General features: G+C 45.6%; 1 protein-coding gene across 1 annotated transcript; it reads left to right on the plus strand.

The window, feature by feature from the left end:
- The first annotated feature begins 868 nt into the window (after nt 1–868).
- Nucleotides 869–18,744, plus strand: Nudt7 (nudix hydrolase 7). The gene is made up of 4 exons (XM_076838235.2): nt 869–971; nt 3,078–3,231; nt 7,576–7,734; nt 11,031–18,744. The coding sequence occupies exons 1-4, from the start codon at nt 937–939 to the stop codon at nt 11,391–11,393; spliced, it is 711 nt and encodes a 236-aa protein (XP_076694350.1). The 5' UTR covers nt 869–936; the 3' UTR covers nt 11,394–18,744.
- Nucleotides 18,745–24,627: the final 5,883 nt, after the last annotated feature.

The following is a 24,627-nucleotide window of genomic DNA, read 5'->3' on the forward strand; positions in this document are numbered from 1 at the left end:
GGTGGTGTTGAAATAAAGATGCTCAGAGCTCAGAATGAACCAGAACTGTAGTGTCTTAAACGTGGTACATTTTATTTCCTAATCTTCAAAGGAAGGACGGTGATGTCTCTACAGAGACCACCCTACCTCATGGGGCTGCTCAGAGGATTCAGTGCACTACTGTGGGTAAAGCCCACGATCAGTATTTTTGGGAGGTCAAGAACTTTTGGTTTGGACCCTCCCCAGCTTTGGCCACAACTCCCCGGGTGAAACATCTGAATGCCGGTTCATCCGTTTTGAAGGCATTAGGAACTGTGGCCCAACTATCTCCTGACCCAGGGGCGCAGTGTGACTTTCACACCTCCTAAGCACTTTCGTTTTTATAGACAGCTTTTTTCCATAAAATAATAATACAAGAATTATATTCTATGATGCATTGGTATAAAGATGAATATAATCCTGGCTGTGTTCATTCTTATATGTTGCTTATTATTCCGCTCATTTTCTTCCTGCTGTTAAAAAAGAAAAAAAAAAAAATTCCTGCTATTAAAAAAAAAACAAAACTGTGGCCCCAGACACTAAAGCCACAGATCCTGATGCGAGTGTCAGAATCCTCTCACCTCACCAGCACTGTTTTCATTTTTTCAAACGTCTTTGCAGTTGTCAATGTCATGCTTTCTAAAGTGCCTCTCCCTTTTCAAGCAGAAGCTGCTCTGAGTGATTAGGAAGGCCGGACCCTGAACCCTGGCAGTCCCGCCCCCGCCCCGCCCCCGCCCCCGCCCCGCCCCCGCCCCGCCCCTGGCTGCAGGCCCCGCCCAATCTTGCCCCAGGCCTAGACCCGCCTCTTCCACTAAGCTCCGCCCCCAGAGCCTGACTAGGCCAGGGCCGCTCTGCGCATGCGGGTTCGGCGGATCCCTGCCCGGGAGTCTCCAACTGGAAACAAACCTTCTCAGGACCATGTCGCGGCCTTGTCAGCTTCAGGAGACCGGCAGGTAAACCACTCCCGGCCTTGGCACCCTAGCCGTGCTCGCTGGCCTCCTCGATTGTCCCGGGCGCCTCCCAGGCCTTTAGCTGCAGCGGAGTTTGCGGCTCTGACGCCCCGGGCCTTTGTCCTTGCACCTGGGCAGTGCACAGCCCCAGGACACTCCACCTTCCCCTCCAGGAGCTGACCGGCCTCAGCCAGCGTGATTCACACAGGCGCGGGTTTGCTCCCGGCGGTGGGGACAGAGCGCTTTCCCCTTCGCAGCCGGCTTCTCTCTTCTGCCAAACGCGTCTCTGCAACTAGACCTCAGGTCCTCTGATGACCGCATCGTTCCCTGATGGCTCTACCCTTAATGACCTAGTGGCTATTCCCTAGTGTCGCTGAACCTGAACGCAATCAGGTTCTCACCTGCCGGGCTGCTGCGAGGATTCTGTGAGAAAAGAGTGGGGAGCTCCTGCTGCCAGCCCTGCCCAGAGCTGCTGTTGGTGTTTTCCTGGTGATTTTTCCAAGGGCCAGCCCTACAGTGGACAGACATGTTTTTGCCGACTTTTACCTCCGTTGATTCCACTGGTAAAGTTCTGGGGGCTTCTGAAGAGCTGCCCTTGGAAGGGTCCTTCCCCACTCCATACTGGCCCCTTTCCTTTTCTGGACAGAGTCCTATTTGCAGGGGACACTCTGAAGTCCTTTGCCAGTGATTGTTTTCAGGACGTTGGTCGTTTTTTCAATCGATGGTGTTGCCCAACCACATTAGTGAGCACCCTGCCACATAAAAAGAAGCACAAAGTAGCAAACAACTTTTTATCTGATGATGATGACATTTGGTTACCAATCATAGAGCAGCAGCTGAGTGCCAGCCTCAGTATGTGAATGTCACTTAATCCTCATAAGTACACTCAAGCATGTCACAGATCACAGCAAGGGTTAGAGAAGTTATTTCTGTACCCTTGTTAAACCAGTTCTGGCTAACTTACACATCTGATTTTACTCACTATGTAATACAGCCTTCCTACACAAAATTAAAACCAATGTGTTCATTTTCTAGGGCTACCATAACAAAGTACAGCAAACCAGGTAGATTAAAACAACAATTTATTCTCTGGTTCTGATGCCTAGAAGTCCAAAATCAAGGTGTTGACAGAGCCACACTCCCTCTGAAATCTCTAGGGCGTACCTCCTTGCCTTTTCCAGCACCTGGGAGCTTCTGGCATACCTTGGCTTGTGATGGCATATTTCCAGTCCCTGTGTCCATCTTCACAGGACTTCCCTGTGTGCACCTATCTCTCCATGTTGTCTCCTCTTCCTTACAGGCGTAAAGTCACCAGGGAGATTGTATCATAAGACCCTTTGCCAGTTATATCAGCAAATATCCTATTTCTGAATAAAGCAATATTCTGAGTGCATATGAATTTTGGGGGAATAATATTCAACCCAATACATAAAAAGGACTTGTCAAAAGGACCAAAACAAATCCCCATGAAAAGGGCACCATTTGTGGTTTTATCCAGACACGAGTTCATTGTCAGGGGATGGTTCTCAGCATACGTTCCCCTATTCTGCAGCAGCATCTGCAACACCATTTCTTGGAAGTTTGATAAAATGCTAATTCTCAGGCCTCACTCCAAAGTTACTGAGTTATCAGTAGGAGTAGACCCAGCAGACTGTGTTGTGAGCAGCCTTCTAGGTGATTCTATGGCTTCTCAGTTGAGAGGCACCGTTATAAGACATAGGGTCTGGTACCTTGACATAAGGGCCAGGAAAGAGAAAATGATCTAACCTTATAATGGCCTTCTTAGTGAGCTTATCTTGTCTGAATATAATTATGGATTTCAAAGTTCAACTTCTGCATTATTGAAAAACCATTTTACCATTCTTTAATTTTAGATTTTTCAAAGTAAAACTCATGTACTTAACTCTGTGCTTAGTGGTTTTTTGCTTCATTCAATCTTACCAAAAATCATGCTATTGAAATACTAGTATTTCTGCCACATTGTTGACAAATTCCCTGAGACTCAGAGATGGTAAACGCCAAGGCACACAAAAGGAGAAATATAGGCAGGACTGAAAACTTTCTGCCATAACTCTGGTTACTGAAATGTTTGGTTTGTTTCCATTTCAGAAACAATTTGATAGATGATGCGAAAGCCCGTTTGAAAAAGCTTGATGTTGGGACCAAATATGATCACTTATCGTGTCACAAATACTCCATCCTTTTGCCATTATTAGTTAAAGAAGGAAAACTTCACCTGCTGTTCACCCGCCGGTCGGAGAAGGTAAGTGAACAAGAAGCTGTTGCCATCATCTCAGGATGTCTGAAAACAGCATCAAGCTTTGTGACTTGTGCACAGTTTGAGGCCTTGATTCTCCAATGAACTTTCAAAATCGTGATGTTGGAAGGGTATAAGAAGCTACAGGATGGGGCTTGGGGGAGGGGGAGGTTTCGGAAAGAAAAATAAGGAATTTAGCCAGCATTTAATTTAAAATATTTTGACGAGGGTTATCCTAGTCGTGGTGCGTTGACAGTGTGGGCCAGATGACTCTGTTGGGGACCTGTCCTATACACTGTGGGATGTCCGGCATCATCCTTGACCTCTGCTCTCTTGATGCCAGTAGCACACACACTTCTGTGGTGGCCACAACTGTCTCTAGACCTTGCCTGCCACCCTGGAAGGGATGTGGGGGAGGGATAAAATTACCCCTGCCAAGAACCACTGCTTTAGGCTGAGCTCACCCCAAGGATGATGTGAAATATTGGAACATGCAAGTTAGCAGCCGCGACCCTAAAGCCAGCTAGCTGCCCACATGGAGGGCAAGCTCTCTCCTGGCCCGTGGTGTGACTTTGTCCTAGTTCCTTACCCTCTCTGTGCTTCTCTCTCTTCACTGTAGAATGAGGACAACATATTAATGCCTCCTTCGAGGGGCTGCTGTGAGGGTTTCACAGGGTAACAATTGCAAAGCACCTAAAACAGCCCTGGCACTTGGCAAGAATTCTGTAGTGTCAGCTGTCATTGTGTCAAGTGGCAGACATGGCCTGAAATTTAAGATAAATGATTTCACTTGAAAGGAAGATTGGGCTGGGAATAGGGTTTCTGGCTTACCCCTGCATCCCTGGGTGCCGTCATCCTGCCTTGCTGTTGGGGGAGGAAGAATTGGGGAAATGGAAATTTCAAGATGATCCAAGTACAAAAAGAAATGGACCATGATATAACTGGGCTTTTTAAACAGAATGATGGAAAGTATCTTGTTAGAAAAGAAAGCAGAGCTGAGGTGTCTACTGCACACCTGTGGACTTGGAAGGAGACACATGTGGATTCTTTCTGGTCTGGGCCAGACATTAATGACACAAACACACAGCAATAAAAATCCTGAGGTTCCTGAGGGAGGGGCTTCACGGGGATCTGTTCCCAGCTCTGTCGTAAGCACAGGCCTGGCACTTAAATATACTGTTTGAATTACCAGACAGACAATAAACGTGGAAGATCTAGGTAAGACCAAACCCTCAAGCTGGTAGGTCTCCTGTTGCATTCAGAGGAGTTCTGCCTTTGTATGGGAGCCCAGGGCAAGCCCTTAAAAAAAAAAAAAAAAAAAAAAAAGAAACCCACATTTTCAAGTCCTTCCTGCTGATAAATTGGGAGCACCACAGGTATGGCTCCCATCTCCACCTCCTCACACATGCTGTCATCCGGCCTCCTTCTGAGAGCAGGGAAGGGAAGGCTGATGGGCATGGTCCTGCCATGTGACCTCACTCCACCACCCAAGAGGTCTCAGAATGCACAAGAAATAGACCTCTGGTTATAGCACCTTGAAAAAAGTGATTTACGGTCAGTATATTTAACTCCAAGGCAGCTGGTGACACGGGCACACTAAAATCTGTATTCTAAAACTAAAATTAAAGGTTTATATCACAACATTTGTCGGGATAAAGTAATGCTGTCCTGACACCCCTTCTCAAGACCATTAGAACAATGAGGTCGCTGTGGTGAGTGAGCAGGCAAATTGGCAAATAAGATCAGGCTGCATCAGCTCCAGAATTCATTTTGTTTTTTATGTGGACCTGATTTTAAGTGTATGTCGAAAGCATCTCAAAGAGATCTCAGAGCATACCAGCTCAACTCAAGTGGCTTTGTATGCCTATTCCAATTAATAGGGAGTAAAGACCGTTGGGGATCTGTGCTAACTCTACTCTTAAGAAAATTTTATGCTGTTTTATGCTGAAATTCCAGATGCCTTTCTAAAGCTGACTCTTCACAAACTGGCTTTGCTAAAAAGGACTCTCAATACAGAAGCTCTCAATCTCTTCTTCTGTAATACTATAAAACTTTTATTAAACAAAACCTTATGAAATTCTGCTCAGAAGCCGACTAAAGTTTCAGCCCAATTTCCTAAGACTTCAGTCTCTGTGTTGTTCTTGAATCTTCTCTTGCCTGTTTCAAGCCCCAGAGAGCTGGGAAGGAGGGTTGGGAGGAAGATGGGGGAAGGGGATAGTGCACAGCAGAGCCCTGAAGCCCTGAAGCAGCGGCATCGTTGCCCAAGGCTCTGAGAGGAGTCTGGTGGACAAGATGGACCCCAAAAGGAGAAAAGGAAAACACAGCTGGCAACAGCCATCATGGAGGTCTTCTGGCATGCCAGAGCTGTGCCCACTCGACTGCCCTCTTTTCCCTTCCACAGGACACTCTGGGCAGTTTGCAGTCTCCTTTTAGGGATGAATCCTGGGATAGGAACTGCTCCAAGCTGCAGGGCGAGTGGGAGGGCACACATCCAAGTCAAGTGGACGGATGATCCGAGGCCTCTTCCCCATTCTCTAGGAGGAGTCTCCTGGGATCCCAGTTATGTGACTCCAGGGAGCCAGGAAGCTCCGGCAATGAAGGCCTCACAGGGCATCTCTTGCCCAGGCAGCCAGAGAACGCTTACATTCAGATTGAAGTAGATTTAATTTCAACACATGAATCTTGGGGGGACCCAGGCATTCAGACCACAGCAGGCATCGTGTTTGTTCTTATGCAGCCTCATCAGCCTCAGTGCTAAGGATGCCATCATGAGCCCTGGGCGGAGCTCCTAACCCTGGAGAGACTTTAGGGCTTCTCATGGTGAAGTAGCGGGACCCTGTGGCACATACTTCAGCCACGTCACCATCACACGGTTCTGGGAGGGGCACACAGTTGAGATGAGGCCAGGAGTCTTGCTGAGCTGAGGTCTCGTTGACAGTTCAGCGGAGAGGACACTGGGCACTGCATGGGGTGGGCATAAGGGAAATTAGGGTCAGTTTGCTGGGAATTTGGATCCTACAGAAGCGAGAAGGGTGGAAGGATTGTGCCTCTATCCCTGCTCAGGACTTGAGAGAAATCATTTGAGACAGACGAGAAAGAGGGACATATTTAGGATGCCACAGATGGAGACATCCTCTCCTCTCAAATTCTCCTAAGGCGGAGAAGGAATGGAATTGGGGATGAGGTGGAAGGGGCAACAGAGGGCCAGGAGGGACCCCTGTTCTTTTACAAGGTACACAGAGATGCTGCCACAGGTTTCTGTTAATGACTCCAGGGACCGTATTTTCTGTATCCTAATAAACTCTTGATGAATTGAAGGTGTGCTAATTAAGAACCCAGGTGCTAGAATTAAACCTTGATTTACATTCCAGCCATTGTGTGAACCTTGTCAGGTTGTGGAACCTCTTTGATCCTTAGTTCCCCCGTGTGTCCATCCATGAATAGATGTATGGACAGACTGACACACATGTGCATAGTCGTTGTGCCAAGGGAGAGGCAAAAAAGCTCACATAGGACTTCATTCGCATAGAACATCCCACTGGGGAGACCCAGAGACAGACAGTTGGCAGGTGTTGGGGTGAGAGGTGATCACCTCTTAACAGGTAGTGGGTTTCTTTTTGGGGTGATGACAATATTCTGAAATTAGATATTGGGTGGTTGTACAACACTGCCGATACATTAATTATCACCAAGCTATTCTCTTTTTTGCGGGGTGGGGAACTCAGGGGCACTTAACTACTGAGCCACATCCCCAGCCCTATTTTGTATTTTATTAGAGACAGGGTCTCACTGAGTTGCTTAGCACCTCTCTTTTGCTGAGGCTGGCTTTGAACTCCTGTCTCAGCCTCCTGAGCCTCTGGGATTATAGGCGTGCTCCATGCGCCCAGGAGCTGTTCACTTTTAAATGCCTTAATTTTTTATTATGTGAATTTGACCTTATTAAAAATACTTTTAAAAAAGAGTGGTTTATAGAGCTGAGGACCCAGGGAGGAAAGTCCTTGCTGCCTGACACGCGGTGAGCACTTTAAAGGACTTGGCAAAGTGCTCCGTGAGTAATTTTGCCCTTTATAAAATTATCCTTCCTTTCAGCCTTTCTCCATCAATGTCAATCTGTTTGTGTAGGTGGTATCTTTTGGGAACAGGTGGAGAAAAATTAGCTGTGAGGGAAATTCTTTAGAATTTCTTTTTCTTTGTTTAAAGATTCAAAGAAATACTTTTCATGCTTTTTCTTGCTCACCATCTAATGCCCCCAGGTAGGGATGGTGGGCAGAAACTGGGTAGGCATCTGCTGAGTGAGGGAATGGTGCCACCATGAGATCCACACGTCACCTCTGTTCTCTCCATGCCTAGCTAAGAAGGTCACCTGGAGAAGTTTGCTTCCCTGGAGGAAAGAGGGATCCCACGGACAAGGATGACATAGACACAGCTCTGCGGGAAGCGCAGGAGGAGGTGGGGCTGCGTCCTCAGCAAGTGGAGGTCATCAGCCGCCTGGTGCCTTATCTGTTTGAAGTAAGGATTCTCATCCCCCTCCCAGGTGCCCAGGGGATCTGCCGCCTCAGGATCCCACACTCCACCAAGTGTGACCCCAAAGAGGGCTGCCCGAGAGTTCACAAATTGGGTTCTTGGGTGGACTTTGTCATTTGTGAGCCCAGTGGCCCCAAGCCAACCCTTCTTTCCCTCCCCAGAAGTGAAAGGGTTGAGCTTCATCAGTGAGTTTCAGACCAGGTGCTGTGGATGCTTCAGAATTATTTCATTAGCATTCAATTCATATTTACTTGTTCCAGGATACATTTATTTGGAGAATTTGCTTTTTTTAAAAAAAATACTCCAGTGTGCTATGTAACAAATATTATCCCTGAGGAAACCAGGGCATTACCTTTACCCTATGGGTACTTGTTTTTGCAGTTGAGCAGAGCCCTGAGCTGGCAAGTTGCAGGAAACTCCTCTTTATAACTGCATTTTTGTTTGACTCAGGATCTCCTTGATAGTATGAGCTAAAACAGCATAGACAAACCCAAAAGGAATTCATCTTAATCACTGTGGGACATCTGTCACAACTAAAGAGTCAGTGGTAGTACACGATTGCTAACTCAGTCCACGTTTCATTTGCCATTTGCTAGCTTCTCCTGCTGTCTCTGGTTTGTGGAGGGTCTCATCTGAGATACCACATTGGATTTGGTTTTCACATCTCCTTGGTCCTCTGGTCCATGATGATGATTTTTCAGACTTATGACTTTTTTGAGGTGCACTGGTCAAGTATTTTTGTAAACCATCTGATATTTTTCTTATGGTTGAACTGGGGTCATGGTTTGGGGGAGGACACTGCAGCGGTCAGGTGCCCTCACCCCGAGATAACAGACGTAGCTTTAAGTTTTTTTGTATTTGATATATTGAGCTTCCAGGTATATTTTTATTTCGAAAGAATGATCCCATTCTGCTTAACCGCTAAAAAGCCAGGGGCTGGGTTTGGCTTTTGTTTTCCATTTGGCTTCAAGTCTGGGTGGAGTAGTGTTGTGAAGGTCAGTGATTCTGAGACTTTCTCTTAATTAAGCCCATTTGAAAAACAGGAGTGTTAAGGTTGTCACTCAGAAGAGGTTAGACTGGAAGAAGCTTGTGGCTGCCCAATAACTGCATGCACGGTCTTGTGTGTGTGTGTATGTGTGTTTGTGTGTGTCTGGGGCAGGGTGTGGGGGTGGGGGAGGGCAGCTTACATGGGATTAGATAAGAAATGTGTAATTTACTCCAGTTGTGTCACCCTCCCTCCCTCCCTCCCTCCCTCCCTTCCTTCCTTCCTTCCTTCCTTCTTTTTTCAATAGTGTTTTCTACTGGGTACTCTTTTTCAGTTTATTTTTGCAAATCCCCTAGCACATTTTAGGGATTTATTTCAGAACACTATTGACACATTGAGACATAATGTTTAAGAGGTCCCCACGCGAGAGCAGCTTCACTTCAAGGCCCTCGGGAGCTACTGGGTTCACATGCATGGTTGGGTGGGGCAGTGTTCACTTCTTGGGAGACGATGGGCTCACAGGTGAAAGGTTTGTTGGGGCTCCCATTCTGGAGGTCTCGGTGGAGGACCTTTCTTTGGGCCTGTGGCAAGGTGGGACATCAAGGCAGGGTGCAAATATTGGACAGGTGCTTTCTTCCTGGCAGCGGGGGAGTGAACAGAGGAAGGTGGAGGAGACAGAGAGCCGCAACCCCTTCGATGTCCCCAGTGACCTAACTTCCCCTTAAAGCTTCGGCCACCTCCTGGTAGCGCCAGTGGCTGAGGCCCAAGCCTTCCACCCAGGCCTCTGGAACTCATTGCAGACCCAGACGAGCACAAGACTATGTGGAGTCTTCAGGGTATTTCCAAAATGTCTCCATTGAGAAATTGGGATGAACAAAGGCTGTAAAGAAAGGTGTTGGGTGTGAATGTGCTGGGGCAGGTTGTTGTGTGTTCTGGCCCTTTCTAACTCTAAGCTGTATCAAGAGAAACCCCATTTATCGATCACTTATGAGCATAATCTGATTTGGTGGGTTTTTGTTTGTTTGATTTTGTTTTTTAGTACCAGGGATTGAACCCTAAGGGTGCTTAGCCACTTAGCTATATACCAGCTATTTTTTACTTTTTATTTTGAGACAAGGTCTTACCAAGTTCTTTAGGGTCTCACTAAATTGCTCTGCCTGGCTTTGAACTTGAGATCCTCCTGCCTCAGTCTCCCAAGCAGCTGGGATTACAGATGTGGACCACTACACCTGGCTCAATGGTTTTTAAACTGGAGTGATCTGGAGCAATCTCCTCTCATCCCAGGGACATTGGTGATGGTTTGGGATATCTTGGGATGTCACAACTGGAGTGGGTGCTGCTGGTTTCCCCCTCCCCTCCCTCTCCCAGGCAGGCTGTGGCCCTCTGGCCCTCTTACCAGCTCCTGTACCCAACTCAGTCCTGGCCCCAAGATTCCCAGGATGGAGCATCTTTCACCAAACAGAACTCATTCATTTGCAAGCACTTGTGGATACAAATAGAAATCCCCCACCATAATATAAATATATATGTTATGAGAAAATAATTTATATGTCATTATATATAAAATTATATCTTATATAAGATATATAATTATATATCTTATATAATTATATATACAAAATTATTTATCTTATATAATTCCCCATAAATGGAAATATGCCATAACTAATATGTCACTTTTCTGTTGTTGAGAGAGAATACCTTAGTCTTTACTGCGAGGGAAAGGTATTTATACATTCTTTGCTGCATAGTATTCTAGCATATGGCTATAACCACAATTCATCTAATGTAAATATCCAAGAACTGAATGAAGAACAGCAACTCTAGAGACCAAGGCTGTTGCAAGTAATGCTTCTGCTTCGTTCATGCATCTTTTCCTGCTGAGAGGAATTTATAATGCAGATACACTCACACACATGCAATTCCTAAGCCACAGGGATGTTTTTGTAAGTGTCATTTTTACACTATTCTAAACAGAAGGTACTAGTTTTCATACCCGTTTATGTTCATGACACATAATGTTTTCAGAGTCATCTCACAGTTGCCTCCTCAGGTCGGGCAGACACCTCTCATTATGTGAGGGACTATGTGGAGTCTTCAGGGTATTTCCAAAATAACTCCATTGAGAAATTGGAATGAACAAAGAATTTGCTTCTAGAGCAAATTCTTCCCCCTTCACTACCCACCTTTGTAACTGATGCCCTTGGTTTACCTAACATAGAAGTGGCAAAGAGTTTGACATTTGAAACAATATCACTGCCCTTCTTAATTGGTGTATTTTATTTTCTGCTTTTAGAAAGATACATTGGTAACCCCAGTGGTGGGTTTTATAGACCACAACTTTCAGGCCCAGCCTAATCCTGATGAAGTCAAGGATGTGTTCCTGGTGCCGCTGGACTACTTCCTGTATCCGAAGGTCCACTCTCAGAAGTACATCACACACTCTGGACATGGTTTTGTTTTTCATTGCTTTGAGTACACAAATCCTGAAGATGGGGTGACTTACCTAATCAGGGGCATGACTGCAAAACTTGCTCTATTGGTTGCCTTAATTATTGTGGGGGAAAAACCTAACTTTGAGATAGAATTTAATCTCGATGATGTCATAGCATCTTGTGAAAAGTCCTTCCTTCGTAAATATGCTACAAGCCAGCTGTGACTTACTAGATCAAAATCCAAAACTACCCAGAGGTCTCCGGGGTGAGCTTATGCACAGAGCATCAGAAAACACCAGGTATAGGGATCAGATAGATGTGAACGAGTTTCCTGCATATGAAAGTAAAAACCTTGCCTTGTTTCCTAGTTGATTTCTATTGATATCTATCTGGAAGAGCAGAAGTCTTTCAAGAGTGGAAAGTGTGTTTACAGTGTCATTTGATTTCCCCCACAATATGCTAATGCTTTCTTAAATGCTTAAGAGAGAGGATCTGGCTGATAATAAGCTCTTGATAACATGGGACCATGTGGCATTAATCTTATGTGTAGGGCAGTGTCCTTTTTAGTCTGTTGTTAGATGTGGCTGAAGCTTGGTGGCTGTCAGCACCTGCCCTCCCTTTCCTCCATGGCAGGTGCCCCAGGGGGCAGCAGCATTCCCCAGGATCCCTGCCATGAAGTGGGCCTCTGGGATTTCATTGAGGCCAATACGATGGAGGTGGGCGTTGACCTTGAGGTTGTCTCCAGCTTAAGAGACAAGCCAGTTTCCCTAGGTCCACTCTGTCTCTTCCATGAGCTGTTCTATGGGCTTCTCTGCAACCTAGTCTTCACTGTATAGATAAGGAGAATTCCAGGGGCAGTGGCAGAACCAAAAGATGGTCAGAGCTCGGATCTTCGAATGACTCTAGAGTGAAGCCATCTTGCAACCCACACTGTTGCTTGGGATGTGTTCCAGGAAAGAAGAATAAAATTCTGTCATCACTCTGCCACTGGAATTTGGGGTACCTTTTTCACATGCTTGCTGTAACCCTAAGTAATATTCTGTAACACTGGAATATGGCTAAATGAACGTTTGCCAAAGCTTAAGGGGTTTGTTACAAATAGCACTTGGCATTCCAGTACGTAAGTTCTATGGCGTATATACACAGTTCTCTCCCCGGGCCTGGGGGTTTCATAGATGTCAGCTAAAACAGCAGAAATCCAGAACTCGAGAAGCCAGTACACCTACTGATTGGAAGAGGGAACCATCTATATCTCGTGATGATGAGGCAGAAAACCTGGATCCAAACACGAGCCCCAAAGTGAAGGTCAAAAGATAAACATTCTGAACGGACTGCCTTGAGATCCACCACTTCTGTGGGCATCTCTGTGAACCCTGCTTTGGAGTCAGCAGGAATGCCTCTGCTTAATCATGACACTGACCGTGTTGTGTGAGGTCAGAGAAGCTGGCGACTAAAGCCGCACAACCACAGCTCTGGGGTGGCAGTCTCACGCCTTGCTGAGTGTTACTTAATTATTAGGAAGCCAAAGCATTTTTAAGTAAGACTTTACTCTTGCTGAAACTGCGATACCATCAATCTGCCATGCAACTGTCCACAGCTGCTGACTTTTTATTTTCTGAAAGTTGGCAGAGGCAAAGACCCATTCCCCTGCTCTATACCCATAAATGTTTCAAAGGCATAAATCTAGCTGCAGCCTTGAAAGCAGATGTTGGGTAGCCACCCCATTAACATTCTGTAACTAGCCCTCCATGAGCAGCCCCAACTGTTTCTGAACAATTACAGAGGCATTTGCAAATGTGTATTTACAGTCTGACAGTGGCATAATTGCCGGGTAGATGGCTGACCTCTCTGGCAATACAGAAAGCTACCCTTCCGAACTGTTTATTTACATGAAGTGCACAGATCTGCCTGGCTTCTGAGAGGAGATGGCCCAGCTGAAGTCGGCAGTCTGAGCGACATTTGTAGATGCCCAGTTTACAGGGCTGGATACTTAGCAGTGGAGATATCATCTTTTTAGCAGTGTATTTTATGACATCTATGTTCAGGGCTCTAATTAAGCAACAAATCTGGATCAAATGAAAGACGTTATTGGCAAGGTGCAGATCTCAGGGAATCTACAAAGCCCCTGAACAAATCAACTCCAAGAAGGACAGCAGTGGGAGCCAATGCAGCTGCTGCCTCAAAAAGTAGAGGTCACAGACCTTCTCTTTGCATCCTGCCAATGTCTGTTAGAATTGCCTGATCAGACAGACAAGCCACAGAAACTCAGTGAACTCAGTGCCTCAGTCCCCAGTTCCTTGAAAAAGACTCCCTCTGGCTTACTGCGGGGTCACCAGGGAGGTTTCCAGTAACCTGGGAGGCCTTTCAGGGGTGAGGACCAGTGTGAGCTAGCAGACAACCCAAAGCATCTTCTGCTAGTCCCCACTTCTGTGAATGGGTTCTGTGATCCAGATTCTCAGCAATCCTGCAGTGTTGGTAAAGAAGTAAAGAGCCCTGACTTGGAATCAGGATGCTTAGGTGTGAAAACTAGCTCCAGCATCTCCCCTTCTGTGACCTTGAGCAAGTTACCCCTCCTCTGTAGACCCCCATTTCCTCTTTGGTAACTTGTAGGAATGAACTTTCTGTTCTGGCCTGTCAGGGGATTCAATGAGTAACACAGGATCCTTTCACTTACAGCACTCCCAGGGGCTCAGACGGTGCCTGGGAAATAAGAAGGACGATTTCCTGTTACCTATTAATTATGGCATTATCGTAACTCTACCACAGCTGCATCATTTTCCCACTAGGGGGTTCTAGAACTTTCTCAGGTCACAGAGCCCTTGGCATCTTAGTAGTTTTTTCCAAGGCACATCGAAGTCAAAAGAGACACCTAACAATTTTGTTTATTACGTAGTTAGATCCAAATAACATAATAAATGTTTATCTCCTACTAACTTGGAAGCCATTTAAAAAGTTTCACAGAAAGAAAAATACTGTTTTCATTTCAGTCTTAACCACAATTGCTCACTGAAGGGTGTGTGCACCTGCTGGGCTTAGAAGTAAATACGAGAGCTAATAAATACAGTCGTATGGTAAGATAAGCCCACAGAAAGAGGGGCCCTAGCTCTGATCTGGGACTCAGGGAAAACATCTGGGAGGGGGCAGTGTCTGAATTGAGCCTGATGAACGAGGAGATGCCACCCTAGTGAGTGGGTGGTGGTGCCAAGCCTGGGATTAAAGTGTACTGCGCTGCTCTTCTGTACCCAGTCCTTCCCTTTATTCCATTTGCCCCTCATACCAGTTCTCTGTAGTGAGGACTATTGCTGTTCCTATTTTTAGATAGGACAACTAGAAGGTCAGAGAGGTTGACTGTTTGCTCATGGTCACCCAGATTGTGAATGGCAGAGCCAACATCAGAACCCAAATTATGAGTTTCAAAGCCCATGCACTCTCTCCTCCTCCCACTCATTCCGAGATGAGGCAGAAGGGAAGGTTGAGTTCCCACTTCCCTGGCATCGCCTCAGGTGGGAGGGAAAGTAAGGGGGTGAATCCAGTGCACTGGGTGCACAGTTTATTTTTACCTTAATCATGTCCTCCGGCCTATTCAGCTGGCATTGTACACAGCGAGATGAGTAATTAGCTAGGATGATTTTAATTAAAATGGAACATACCAATTAATAGATGAAGTGCTGGCATACTTGCTAATTTGCCAACTCAGTCATGATACCGGGTCCCCAGTTAAAGATCAGTTGGGAGCCATCCCTCCACCCCTCGGATGAGATGATACAGCTCGAGTTTTGCTGTTTCTCTTTTTCATTTGGTTTCTTGAGAATAACATGAGATCCTGATGAAACTGATGCGTGATCATCACACGGTCCAGTTGTCTTAGCTGTGACATACTTGTGGCCCCCACTGGGGGCGGAGCGTATGCTCCATTCAGAACTCCTGATTGCCATCCCATCCCCACCCACTCCCCTCCCTGTGTAGTCCCACTGCTGAACGTAGCCCAGACTTTGCAAGTTCATCTTCTGTGTACATATCTTCAGCCACCCCTAATTTATACTGTGGACACTCCATTGATCCTTTGCACACCTGTAGTACACCTGTGTATCCTTATGTTCGTCCAATATGACCCTGGAAAGGACAGATCCACAGACCAAGAGATCCTCAGTCTGACTTCCCCTGGCCTCAGGTGAGTGGATCAGGGGTCAAGGACTGACCCAAAGGTAGCCTTTAATTTGATGACCAATAATCTGTGACTTGTTTGGTCTCACATAAGTGACCTGAGTCTATAAGATGGTCCCAAAGACTTTGACCTCTACTGGAACATAACATATGCTTGGGAAATACTTGGAAGCGAGCCCAAGAAGTCGAAGTCTAAAGGTTCGTTGGCCAATAATTGGTGGAATCGTGTCTTGGCTCTAAGCAGCAGTTGCCATGTGAGGGATTCCACTCGATGCACTGGATGGAGAGGAAATAGTTCCTGAAGCAACATAAAGATCCTTTTTCAAGTTCCCATACTCAAGTCTGTAGGTTTTTATTTTATAGCTGTGGACTTGGCGTGAGATTTTCCTTGACTGTGACTTTCCTCTTTCTCCATGTTACGTCCTCAGGCCTTTATTCCCTACTGTGCCATGGTCCACGGGCATTTCTGGGTCATTTTTCTTTTCACTTATTATCAATGGGAAACTTTTAAGATTTCCTTTGATTATTTTCTTCTCACTTAACTCGTGTCTGTTTCTCCACTCTGGGCTCTTTCCATCTCTTTCTTCCAGCCTTGAGCTTGTCTTCTGATTCTGCCACATTTCATGGATCCCAAAAGACGTTCTGAGAAATTGCCTACATTTTTCTTTTTTGACTATAAATCTGTATGGCCTACAATCAGGCTCAAGGATATATTGAAAATAGGGGAAAATGTTTTTGCTAGAACTCTTAACCTGTTGTAAACATGAATCAGTGCATCTTAGTGAATTGAATAAACGGCCCCCAAAGACACATCCCAATCCTAACCTCATTTCTGGTGAATGTGACCTTTTTTTGAAAATAGGGTCTTTGCAGATGTGGTTAAGGATTTTTAGATGGGATCATCCTGGATGCCGAATGGGCCCTAAATTCAATTCTTTATAAATGGGAGTGTTATGAGGAGCCACTTCAGAAAACACTCTAAGTCTGAATTTAAATCAAAGAGAGCTTTATTGGCCAGGGACTGTCACCCACATGTAGAGACTGAATCTCTGTGCGAGAACAGCAATTTCCCTGTTTGTACCTTCATCAGTTAAGGATAAAAACCACAAGCCTTGGGAAGTTCTTAGCATGCGAGCTAGCCAGTCACAGAAGCTAAAACAGTAGTTAGTGGAACTTTAGAGCCCCTAAGCAGAACTAAAGACCCCCTCAGGTGGGTGTACGGTTTGGGTTTTAGTACATTTGCAGGGTACAAAGTACAGAAAACACAACTCTTTGGGGGAAGACAGCTCAGACGCTGATTTTCCAGAAATGGCTCCTACAGGAATAGCAACGGAGTCACTTTAGCCATGCTTACTCATGTTGGCCTACAATAATCTTTGCCTTAATATGACTATGTCTTAATTATTTTTATCTTGTAACTTAACCTATATCATCTTAACATTTGCCTATGACTATAGTTAACCTATGGGCCCCCCTACCCACATACTTACAACTTGTATTATCTAGACCAATCACTACTACCCTCAAGTCTTATGTCTGTGTACTATATAAGGCTATGTGTTTATCCCACTGTATCGTCATTTCCATCTTAAAACTAAAACATATTTAAGTATCTTAACATTAACTTTTATTTTTATCATTTTCTATTTATTGATTCATGTCTATTAATCTACAGCCTGTGCCCTTTCAATATGACTTATTAATAATCTGTGACTTAGCTCTTATAAAACTATATGGCTTATTTTAGACCATAACAGGAGGAGAGGGAGGTTTGAGACACAGAGCTCTAGAGTCAGCAGGGAAGAGGAGCGCAGGAAGACAGGCAAGGTCAGAGATGCTGTCCCAAGCCAAGGGACAACGGGAGTCAGCATAAGGTGGAAGAGGCAGCGAGGACCTTCCTGAGAGCCTCAGGTGGGAGCAAGGCCCTGCCAACACCCTCATCTCTGACTCCTGCCTCTGGGACAGTGAGATAATACCTTCTGTTGTTTTCAGCCATTGTATTTGTGGTGATTTTTTAATGACAACCCTAGGTCCCTGGTCACCTCCCTTCTGAAACAGCTGCCCCTTTTGAGGTACACAGCTCTCCCTCAGTCTCTGGTCACGCGGAAACAGGCCACCGTGGACTGTCAGGGTCTGGCACTCAGCCTGAAGTAGCTAATCACATTTATCCCCTCGGAAATCCCTTGGGTAGAGGTCTAAGTGGCCCCAGAGTCTGTCTGCCTGCTGTCTGTGGGTCACCATTTGCCCTGGGAAGCAGATGACATTTGTTGGCAATGAGAGGATAGCGGAGTCAGTGCCCAGCATGGAACAGTAAGGGGAGTCCTCAGCGTGTCCTATGGGAACTGGGGTCCTGAGTGTTCTCATGGTTTCCATGAAATGCCCCCAAACTTCAGAACCCAGTCTCTAACGTGCAAGCTGAGGGTTTCTATAACATCCTCCGACAGTGTCCCCCACCCACAGTGCTCATCACTGCCTTCTTTAACCTGCCTCCTTCACTTTCCTCACACCCTGTCATACCGTGGGGTCCTTAGTAATTCTGTTCGTTATTCACTGAGGGTAGACCTACACGTGTGCGGAACTTTCTGGAGGCACCGTGGTGCGGTAGGGAAGACTGTGAAGATGGAAAACCCAGGGTTAGAATTCTGCCATTATCACTAGCTGTGTGACCCATGGAGCAGATCAGGCCATACTGAAAGATCAAAGGACAAATGGACATCTGGCATTTTGACCTCTTGTGAGAGGCTGGCCCAGTCCACAAGGAAGAGGGCATGGTGGGAAGCCCAGAGCCTGCCACACGTGGAAGGGGACCTGCTCTGCTAGATGAGGGAGTAGGAGGAATGGTTTCCCCTCTTGGCTCTTCTCACCCTGTCCCCTCTACAGTCACCCCCTGACTCTTCCGTAGGATCCGTGAGAAACAAAGGGAAGCCCTGCAGACCCGAGTCAGCACACCCGTGTCTTTCTTAAGCTCCACGTCATTGACATCTCTTTTCTGAAATAAGCAACTCAAAGTCTGAATCAAAATCCCTGATCATCCTTAAGCCTGGGTCAGCTTTTGGGTCTGGGCTAACCTGCAGGAATGAACTGGAGAGCTGTGCTTTCCACTACGGCAGCCACTGGACATGGGCCTACAGTTGCCTGCAGTGTGGCGAGTCTGATTCGAGATTTTATAAAATACACAGCAGGTGTCAAAGGCTCAGCGTTGATGACATGTTGAAATGATAATGTGATGGAGATGTTGGGTTAAATAAAATATAGTATTAAAATTATGGGCTGGGGATGTGGCTCAAGAGGTAGCCCACTCGCCTGGCATGCATGCAGCGTGGGTTCGATCCTCAGCACCACATACAAAACAACAATGTTGTGTCCGCCGAAAACTTAAAAAAAAAAAAAATGAATATTAAAAAAAAATTCTCTCTCTCTCACTCTCTCTTTAAAAAATAAAATAAAATAAACTTACCTTGTTTCTTTTTATTTTCTTGAATATAGGTACTAGAAAATTTGAAATTACACGTAACAAATGGCTTGCAGTATGTTTCCCTCAGAGAGTGGTGCTCTCAATGACACCTGGCCTGGACACCACTGAAGTAGTGGTCACCTCACTTAGGACCAAAATTATTGTACATGGACACACACACACACACACACACACACCCCTACTTCGTGGTCTCCCATGTTTACCTGCTGGCCACCTCCTTCTTTGATATACCTTTGAGTATCCTCACTAATGGGCTTTTGGGCTAGACTGCAGGCTCCATGAGGGCAGGCCCTGTACCTCATCGGCATTCTCATAGACCGTGTCTGACATGGAGTGTTTTCCAATGTTTCTCACCTCAGTGGCTCAACCCAAAGATCGGAGTTGTTGTTGACACTCTGCTGTAGCTCTCGCCCCCCTATATGGTGGTTAGTGTCCCCCACACAACCCTAGGACCCCACCTTTGCAATGAGCTCTAGGCAACTTCTAGCAACCACTACTTGTATATCTGTTCCCGAAGGACTTTTCCAAATCCTTGGCTGGAAGCTGGAAGTGCCAGAGTTAATGTCCCCACGTCAACAAGCAGCTGATGGGATTTGGTATTTCAGTATACCGGCTTCTTCGCCCCTTGGTGGGATAATTCTAAGCCATGTGCTCTGCACTCACTTTTAAACTCAATTAAACTCCCGTTGCCTGCTGTGGGAGCTGGCTTAATATCTCTTTATTGACTGACTTTCCTTCCTCCTCTCATTTCCCCACCTCCATACCAGTGATCCCCATATATTCCAAATAAAGGACTTGTTTCTTTGTTTCTAGGTACATTCACATGAAGACACTCCTATATCTAATCTGTCACCAAATCCTACCAAATTCACCGCGATCTGCCAACTCTAGTTCTGTCTGCTAACTATTGCCGTGTACTTTCTTTCTCTCCTAAGGTAGTTCTTTTTTTCAACACTTAACCCAGGATCATTCTGTTTGAGACACCCAGATGTATTCTCATTGTCTTCTCTAGGAAAGACTGCCAAAGTTCCCAAGGTCTGTGTTCTGGCTCCTGTCTGCCTCTCTAGCTGTGTGCTCTACCACGTGCCTCCTCCCTGCTCATCCACTCCCCCAGCACTGACCTCGGTTCTGTTCACTGATGCCACAGGACACTTGCACAAGCAGATCCCTCACTCTGCAATGATTTCACATTTCCCTTTGCTTTGTTAACTCTTACTCATCATTCAGAAGCCTCTAACTAGGTTAATTCCCCTCGTCATGAACCCTCTTGATACCATGGGCCTCTCCTTCATAACTTGAACAATATGTTGTTCCTTTGATTCGCTGATTAGTGCCCCTTGACTTCTCCAGATTCCAGGCTTCATAATGGCAAAATCAAGTCTCAATCTGAGTCCATCACTGTGCTCTGAACACTTGACACAATGCTTGGTAAACAGTAGATGCTCAATGCATATGAGTTAAATGAAAAAAAATATAACTAAATAAAAGGCAACTATTTCTAGTCAAATCCTCTATTTGATTAGCTATTAAAGCAGTGGGCTAAGAGAAATTCAGTCACTTCCCAACAGACGACCCCAGGTGACCCGTCGATGTTGTAAATCACCCCACCCCATTTGCTGAGTATGGACACCAGTGAGCAACTCTGTCTTTAGCTCATCCTTGCCTGGTAGCGTAGTTATTTCTGTAGCTGCCTGTCTTGGTGTACTGTGAGTGCCAGGAGACAAGAACTAGGCCTTCTTCATCCTTCTAGCATGACCACCTGTGCAGATTTGGGACCCATGTCCCTTCAGGTCCAAATGACCTTGACTTAAGTCCTTGTTGTAATTAGGGCTGAGCTCCGTGTGTTCCTCCAGATGTATTCAAATCCTTCAGGGCCTCTATTTCTTCTAATCGCCTCTGGTTCCATTTCCAGCTTCAGTGACTCTTAGTTCTGCATTCTGCAACTCAGGCCCTTTTGTCCCCCTTGCCCTTAGTTAGAGACACAAGAAGATTGAGGTAAACTTCCATTATACCTGAGCATTGTGGGGTTTCTGTTCTGGAATGTCCCGTCTGTTTCTGTCAATCAGGCTCCAGGCGGATGCTGTGCTGCTCAGTTCTCCTGCTCTTCCTTTTCCCCACCACTAAAGGTGACACTCATTCTCTAGGACCATTACCTGCTCGACCCAGTACATGTCAGGCCCCCCAGGACCCATCTGCAGCCAGTGAGCTCAGCAGTGAGTTTGCTACATAAGTGTTTATTGGTGGTGCACTGATTCCAATTACGGTTTTTTTGCACTCCACTGGATATTCTTTAATGAAATGACCAGGGTCAAGTGAGAACGGTCTGATTGGAAAACCCATGGGCACTGGATTGGAAAACATATTTGTGCAAAACCCAATTTGATGTGTAAATTCGTTGATCCTGCAAGGAGACGGATGAGGCCGAGGAACGGGGACGGGGACGAACGGCAAGGTTAGACGGGAGACCTGGAGTGTTCAGCTGCATTCCAGGAGCAAGTCCTGAGTATTGAGAAGTGGGCAGGGGAGGGTAGGCCTAAGGCTGTGAGTGTCAGTCAGGGAGTCTGGGCCCAGAGGATGTAGGGAGAGAGAAGAGGAAGTGAAGAGGAGAGAAGAGGAAGTGGGGGCCATTTTTAGGCGTGGGGTGATTAGAGGAACAACCTTGAGACTTAGAAAAATGGCATTAAGTCATCAGCCTGGGAGGTGGGCATTGCCTGTGAAACCGCCCAGTAATAAGCTGTGTAACTTTGGCAAATACATCAACCTTGCTGAACCTCGGGTTCCCTACATGTAAAGTGTATTTGAACTAGTTGGTCTCTGAGCTCCTGCTTCTGAACTCTCTTGTTGTGAACTTTCTCCAGCAGTATTTGGCTATGTACAGGTATGTAAGCAGTTTGCTTTGCGTTTTATAAAGGTAAATTCTGAGGAGAAGAAAAGAGTCACCTTCCCCCCCCACCACCACCATTTAAAGCTAGCAGCATGCAGAGAGTTTATTATGTGAAAATACCACTTGGGGAAGTTAATTAAAAATTCTGACATTCAGAGTAGGGATTTGGGGCAGGAATGTACAAGCCCAAAACTCTGGGTAGAATTAGACAGGCATCTAAATGTTGGACCTTATTAAGTCTATAGTTAGGCATTAGGAAGGGGATGATATTTGAAAGCCAATATTCCAAACTCAAGTGCTGTTTGGCTTTGTGCATTTTGTTTGAATTATTGCACATTTAATAGGATTTAGCTGCAGAGCCCCTGCTTAGCAATCTGTTTCCTTGGCAATGCAATCCTCAGAGGGACAAAGGCCATATGGAAAACATGGGTTATTTGGTAATTTAGTAAGTAAGTTAAAAAGGATAGAATTCAATTCAATATGCATCTTTGTGTCTCCCTTACACACAGTAACAAAGATAGGGACCAGTGTTAAGTACTCGGTAGGAACTTAATAAATGGAGAGTGCTATGATTAAAAGAAATCATTTTTACACACTGCTATATATATAGCAAGTGCCCAAACATCTTGTCCTTCTCTTTGTCCAAAAACGCTCACCAGACAAAACCACGGTTCTTCCTAGCAGGTTCGTGGGTATTTCCTCCATTCCCTTTTGCTCCTGTGTCTCCCGTTCTGCCTGCAGTCCACAACCCGGTGCACCTTGCTCCTCACACCTGCCCTGGCAGATGGCCCGGCCTCCAGCACCTCCCACCTGCACCTTTCCTAACCTGCCTTCCCTTGGGCTTACTCTTGACCCTGCACCCGGTTGTTCAATCCCCAGAGCCATCTGTTGACCACATGAGTAGCATCCTGCCACTTCTTGGCTTCAGCCCCTCTGGTGCTTTCTGGTTGTGCCATAATGAAACTTGCCTTTGCTCCTTACTGACCAAGCTGGCTCGGTCTAGGCTCTCCTGACCTCGGATGCAGCTTCCTGCAGTAAGAACCTTTCCTGCTCCCGGCGCAGGCTGTGCCCCTTCCCTCCAGAGCGCCTGGGCACCCACCGTCTCTCCACTGTGGCCGCCACGGTGTCGCCCATTTTCTGTGCGCTGTTCCCTCCTGGGACAGTCTGACTCTGACTCATTCCCTATCACACACCCCGTGTTTTAATTTCCTGCACTCTACTTCCATATCTGATATTTTGCATACTTACTTACTTATTTGCATTTTTTTCTACCACTCACATTAAAACAAAAGGTCCATGAGGGTAGGCCCCTTTTTATTATTGCATTTTGTTTTCCGTTAGGAACACAGTGAATGCTAGGAACTTGAATGGATGAATGAATCCACTTTTATATTTTAAACTGGATGAGCAAAGCCATTTTCTCACAAAGAAGAGCTCAGTGCAATAATGAAATCAAATTAGTGATTATGTACAAAAAAATTAGACCTATATCTATATACTCATTCCCAGGCACTACTACTTTTATTTTTACTATCTTTAATATTGATAATTTGCCCCAACATGGGTTCATTTTATAACCACTTATGCATCTTTAATTATGTTTTATAATTGCTGAATTTTTTCTTAAAAAAAAGTCTAATTTACTCTCAGCTAATTAGCCAAGCTCTTTGGCTGTACATATTAGGAAAAATGAAGGATAACATAGACACCAAACAACTTGTGAAATATTTAAATAAATTACAGTAAGGTATAGAAAAGTATATATACAGGGTACCATTGTTGTCAGTTTTTTTCCCATAATGTTGTATTTGGCATGAAATTCACCAACATGCTAGAAATCATCTTTTCAGGGTAGGGGCTGGGATTATAGCCATCCTTCCTGGCTTTGGGTTTGGGTGGGGTTTTGATCTTGTTCTCATTTTTGTTGTTTGTTTCATGATTTCTAAAACAAGTACGCATTGCCTTGAGGGTCAGAAAAAGTAATTTTAAAAACAAGATTTTTGAAAGGTCATAGAACATAAGGACTTGGCATGTTTTGAATATGAGGAATTTTTCAGTTACTATCCCCAAATTTTAAAAGAAAGAAGTAAGAATTCACATTGTAAAACCTGAATTTTCACCTACTGAATTCAGTTGGGATGAACAGATAAAGGCAATCCTTGGTACACCTTTGGCACACATAGGTTCACCTGGACAGGTGACACTAGGATAAAATGTTCATGGCTTTGAGGCCATTTTTCCTTTTGTTCTCTCTCTTTCTCTTTCCCTCAAACCGCCCCCCCCCCCCCCCCCGCTACACCCAAGGTGTTAGATTCACATTTCTGCAGTACAAATTGGTCATATTGAAATATCTGAGAAGCCTGAGGTTCTCTAAATGCACAGAAGGTGCGTGACCCAGTGGCCCTCTCCCCTGGGGTCTTCTCTGTCATCGGCCAATTCACATGCGGGCTAAGCCACATCCTAGAAAAGTACATTGGAACTTGGCCTCAGTGAGAGGTCCAGCAACACACAATGTCAGAGTCCCGCGAAGACCCCACTGCAAACACGTGGTCAGGAGAACTTCAGGTCACTTAGGAGAAAACCGCTCAGAAGGAATCAAATCTAGGACAACAAGCTGAGCGGGGTCAGAAGAGCCTGAGAGGACAAGGGAGGTCATGATTCAAGTTCAAAAGGGACTGTGGTGGCCAGTTTCTCCTGCTGCCTCAGCAGTCCCCGTGTTCAGCTCCACGGGAAAAAAGAGTGTGGTCAGAGAGCTCAAAGAGAGAACCCTCTGAGTGCCTGGCTCGGGCCTGAGCTGCAGCTCATGGCCTTAAGCAATTGTTATGTGTATCTAAAGACCATGGGCCAAACCCTGCTCACCCAGAAGCGGGAAATTGGAATTTTGCAGAATTTCCAATTCACTCTACAATTGCAAGCATTCTGTCCTGAGTTTAAG

The sequence above is a fragment of the Callospermophilus lateralis genome, chromosome 18, assembly GCF_048772815.1.
Source record: "Callospermophilus lateralis isolate mCalLat2 chromosome 18, mCalLat2.hap1, whole genome shotgun sequence".
Lineage (NCBI taxonomy): Eukaryota > Metazoa > Chordata > Mammalia > Rodentia > Sciuridae > Callospermophilus > Callospermophilus lateralis.

Excerpts from the sequence above, each read along its gene's own strand:
- Nudt7 (XM_076838235.2), top strand. The coding sequence starts at position 937 with ATGTCGCGGCCTTGTCAGCTTCAGGAGACCGGCAG. Across the intron at positions 3,232-7,575 it reads TCACCCGCCGGTCGGAGAAG|CTAAGAAGGTCACCTGGAGA; the intron begins GTAAGTGAACAA and ends CTCCATGCCTAG. Across the intron at positions 7,735-11,030 it reads TGGTGCCTTATCTGTTTGAA|AAAGATACATTGGTAACCCC; the intron begins GTAAGGATTCTC and ends TTCTGCTTTTAG.